This window comes from Arachis stenosperma, chromosome 1 (genome assembly GCF_014773155.1).
Source record: "Arachis stenosperma cultivar V10309 chromosome 1, arast.V10309.gnm1.PFL2, whole genome shotgun sequence".
Lineage (NCBI taxonomy): Eukaryota > Viridiplantae > Streptophyta > Magnoliopsida > Fabales > Fabaceae > Arachis > Arachis stenosperma.
Window position 1 is genome coordinate 44360075 of NC_080377.1, and position 3971 is coordinate 44364045.

At 37.1% G+C, this 3971-nt stretch overlaps 1 protein-coding gene across 2 annotated transcripts; it reads left to right on the plus strand.

The window, feature by feature from the left end:
* The first annotated feature begins 547 nt into the window (after positions 1–547).
* Positions 548–3971, plus strand: LOC130936404 (protein NONRESPONDING TO OXYLIPINS 2, mitochondrial-like). 2 transcript variants are annotated; one of them, XM_057866575.1, is made up of 4 exons: positions 582–1052; positions 1143–1261; positions 2037–2097; positions 3690–3971. In XM_057866575.1, the coding sequence occupies exons 1-3, from the start codon at positions 898–900 to the stop codon at positions 2042–2044; spliced, it is 282 nt and encodes a 93-aa protein (XP_057722558.1). In that variant the 5' UTR covers positions 582–897; the 3' UTR covers positions 2045–2097; positions 3690–3971. The 2 variants fall into 2 exon arrangements, with proteins under 2 accessions (XP_057722487.1, XP_057722558.1); XM_057866504.1 differs by lacking the exon at positions 2037–2097 and having other exon boundaries at positions 548–1052.

The window sequence follows — 3971 nt, forward strand, 5'->3', positions numbered from 1 at the left end:
TTGAGGCCGAAAGAAGAGGAACGATGAGAAGAACCCGCCACAAGCGACGATAGCAAGAAGAATGATTTGGCTGGAGTGCGATGGATGATGGTGGCTACTTGTTGAAGGGGTAGGTTGCATAGGTTTAGGATTTATTTTCAAATTTTATTCAATTCAGGAAGAGTGAGAGACTTATAAAGAGATAGGATTTTGGTGTATTTGGCCGTTTTTCCCCGTTTTTCTTTTAAATTTAACCCCAAAACGACACTATTTTGAAGGATATTTCCATACTAAAAATCTTTCAAAAATCAGAATTATTCTTGTAGTTTACCGATTAACTGTCAATTCGGTTAATTTTCAGACCGATTTTCTGCTAAGTAATTTTTCTTATCAATAGAATCAATTAAAAGACCGATTTTTTATTAATCCAATTAAACCGATCGGTCGAGTCCAATTTTCAAAACCGTAATAAATATCTCCCATACTACTTAAATTGAATATTGGACAACTAAGAACTAACATCAGAAGCTTCCTCCGCGGTGGCGATTCTGGTTCTGTTCCAACTGGACTGCCTTGAAATGCTCTGCGTCTAGTCCTCCCTCCTTCTATGAGCACACTGCCATTGAGAATCCGTGATGCACTTCCACAACAGCTCCTTCCCATATGAGAGGTTGCTCCGCTCAGTGGTCGTGCTGCTCTGGTCCCCGGTTTCCTTGTAAAAGAAGAAAACCAATTGTTGGCGCATTATTCATAAACCAATTACTAGTTCTTATGGACTGAAAGGGCAGGCCCAGTCCAATCGAAAGCCCGATAACCCACTCCACCTTCAGAGAAGAAAGAAAACACCATGACGTCGTCGGGCATAACGCAAAACCCTAAACCCTTTGCAACGCGCCGTTCTTACGATCCTCTTCATCAATGGCTTCAGCGTGCAGCAGAATTGCGCAAAGAGCATATTCATTTTCTTGCATAAAATCAAGCATCAAATCTACTCTTCGCTCTTCATCCTTCTCCAAGTCAGCCACCAACACCGCCACCACTTCTTCTCCTCTTTGCCGATCCATTTTAACCAGGTTCCCCCTCCCCCCTAAGGGAAACTAGATCCAAAAGGGATCGGAATTTTTATTTCTGAAGTGTTGTTCTCGTTGTGGTGGTTGTTGTAGGGTTGCTCCGGAACTAAGATGCGCGCAGTCGTTGCTGCCGCTGCATAGTGCGGTTGCGACGGCGAGGATGACGTCATGCCTGAGTACAACATCTCGGAGCTGCCGAGCTCTATCACAGGGTACTCTCTGCTGCACCTCTCCCGGCCTCTAATACTTACTTTTTCCGCAATAAAAAAATCTTCAACCGTGAGTCGCCAGTTTCCTTGCTTCATAGATTGAAGTTTCTCTATGGATTTTTTCTTTTTTGACGTCTTGTTTTATGCTGTGTTGTCAATTGTGAGTTGTACTGAGTAACAACATGATTAGATATAGGATTAACTTTCATGAAAGATGGCATTATTTTTTCTTCCTGATATATGCTGCTCTAGACATATAAGAAGGAAATTTGAAAACATACTAAGCTCTTGAAGTGGAAAAGACATTGATTTTTTTAAAAGATGCAATTGTTATATATGGAGTAACGTTTTAGGAATGTGCGTTTATTATTTAAGGGTGAACGGAACGACTACAATGAACCAACAGTGGTTACTTGGAAAGGGTAGATAGATAGCTTAGATGAAATCGAGACTTTGTTCTCTGAGTTGATAGAAAGTTGCAATTGGTTTCGGCTTTCAAAATTTCCTGTTCACCAATTGAACTTTGTTGAACGACTGGATCCTCTTATTGGTTTGTAGCACAATCGTGACGTGTAGTGTGTCTATGCTCGATACTATCTAGAACATTTAAATGTGTTGGAAGTTGGAACAACCTCGCGCATGGTCTAATTTGTCTCTAATTTATAGAGGGGGCATTGTCAGCTGGGTAGGTTGGTTTTGTGTATAAAACAATATGAAGGCCAAAAATTTCAAAGTGAATGTGATGTTATAAACTAACTGTAAAATTTGGTTCCTGCAGGCACATAGTTAATTGGGAGTTTGCGGGACCAGTCACTTTTGACCTACTGCTTCATTACCAAGTATGAAAAGATTAAGTGTTCTTTTAACATTTAATAATAATATCTTCAGCAATCTTATAATACAGCTTTATCTGTTTCAAAAAAAATGCTCTGCTTCCATTTCCACAAATGTATGCTAGAATAAGAATGGATTTCGTGTGCAGTAATACCCTCTTTTCTTTTGTTTTGGAATCAATAAGTGGAATTGAGAAGTTTAGGAATGAAATTATGTTTGGTGGTGAGACTGGAACTAAAATTTCAGTCTCGAGACACACGATTTCAGTACCTCCAGAAAGTTGGGACAAAAGGAACTGAAATTTCTGGGGATAAAAATTAAAACTTTAACAACATTTTCTTTAATAATTAAGGGTGTTTTAGTAAATATTCTTATTTTCATCTCCATATTTATCTTGAATCAAACAAAATATTAAGACATAATTCAGTTCTGTACACTTTACACCAAACGTAATACAGAGACTTAATTTAGTTTCAGTCTCCCAGTCTCTATCTTTCGGTCTTAGCCTCTTTTCCAAACGCAGTCTAAAATCTAAATGTGATGAACAATTGAAACATTAGATATGGGCATTTTTGGCAATCTATTTCAGTTTGATGTGTTACGTAGGCCTATAGAAGTCCTAGTAAGGAGGAAGGAGAGTAGATAAGATGGTGGTTAGTCTAATAGAGGTGGTGGAGGGAGATTTGGAAACCTTGGAAGAAACAAGAATTTAGCATTCTAAATATGAACAGGATTTCATGCATCATCTAATCATTGTTTGTTGCCAATCTCACCTATTGGGTCAACACATAAATAATTGTGGTAGTTGTTGTATCTTGGTTTGATGCCCCATTGGATTAGTTGCAATGTTTCTTCCATCCATTAGTTCAGTATGATGATTTTGGTGTGGTGGTTGCAATATTCCAGAGAACTTTTCATTGTGAGATCAATTTATTACCATACTCACACTGTTCCTTAACCTTAACAAGTAACATATGTAATTTTAATAAGAAATCTTCAAATTAATAAAATAACCATGCTATGAGATTACCCTCACACCTTTCCTTTGTGTTAATTATTTGCTGGTATAAATCTCGTCAGTTGTTTACTGGTGGGATATATTAGGAAATAAAAGGAAAAATGTGAGGAAACTGAAATTTGGAGTGCATTAATGCTAAATAGATAATTAAAGACTTTTATCAACCTGATTTTTGGATGAGAACGGTTGGCTTAAAATTTATATAAATCAGATGATCCTTTTATAGTAAATAAGTATCCTGTTGGTAGTTAACAAAACTGCTACTTTCGCCAGATGGAATTGATGGGACGTGAGAAATGCATGCTGTTCTTAAGGTGGGATATTTTTCTTTGTTGTCTAAAGAGTTTGGAGAATCGTAGATAATAGTCACCTCATAATTTGTGTCTAGTGTCTATACATGTTTGTGAATAAAATTGTACAAACACCATTGGTATGGATTAAATGATCTTTAGATCTTCCAGTTGCCATGTTTCAAGTTGATCTGTTGATGTTCTTTCACTCTTTGGCCCTTGATTATGTAAGCATTCTTTATTTTCTCCGGCATGTTTCTAACTGAGACTTTATCTATTTGTTCTATAGAGCTCGGTCTATCAGTTCCAAGGTAACATGCTAGAAGTGAGACTGAAGAAAGCCTTTTACATTTGTGAGGTTGGATTTTGTAATTCTGCTATGTCAATACCCAAAAGTCGCTATACTCAATTTTATTTTTTCAGGTTGAGAATGATTTTGTTGTTGAATAATGGTTACTCGCCGGATTATATAAATTTGATTAATCAATATGCTTAATTAAAGCGAACTCTGGTTCATCAAGAAATGGAGGTCAAGTATAAAAATTGAGGTAGACTGATGTTTCAGTGGAAA

Coding starts and splice junctions, on each gene's coding strand:
- LOC130936404 (XM_057866504.1), top strand. CDS start 898: ATGGCTTCAGCGTGCAGCAGAATTGCGCAAAGAGCATATTCATTTTCT. Junction 1,053..1,142: donor TGCCGATCCATTTTAACCAG/GTTCCCCCTCCC, acceptor TGGTTGTTGTAG/GGTTGCTCCGGAACTAAGAT. Junction 1,262..3,689: donor CTGCCGAGCTCTATCACAGG/GTACTCTCTGCT, acceptor TTTGTTCTATAG/AGCTCGGTCTATCAGTTCCA.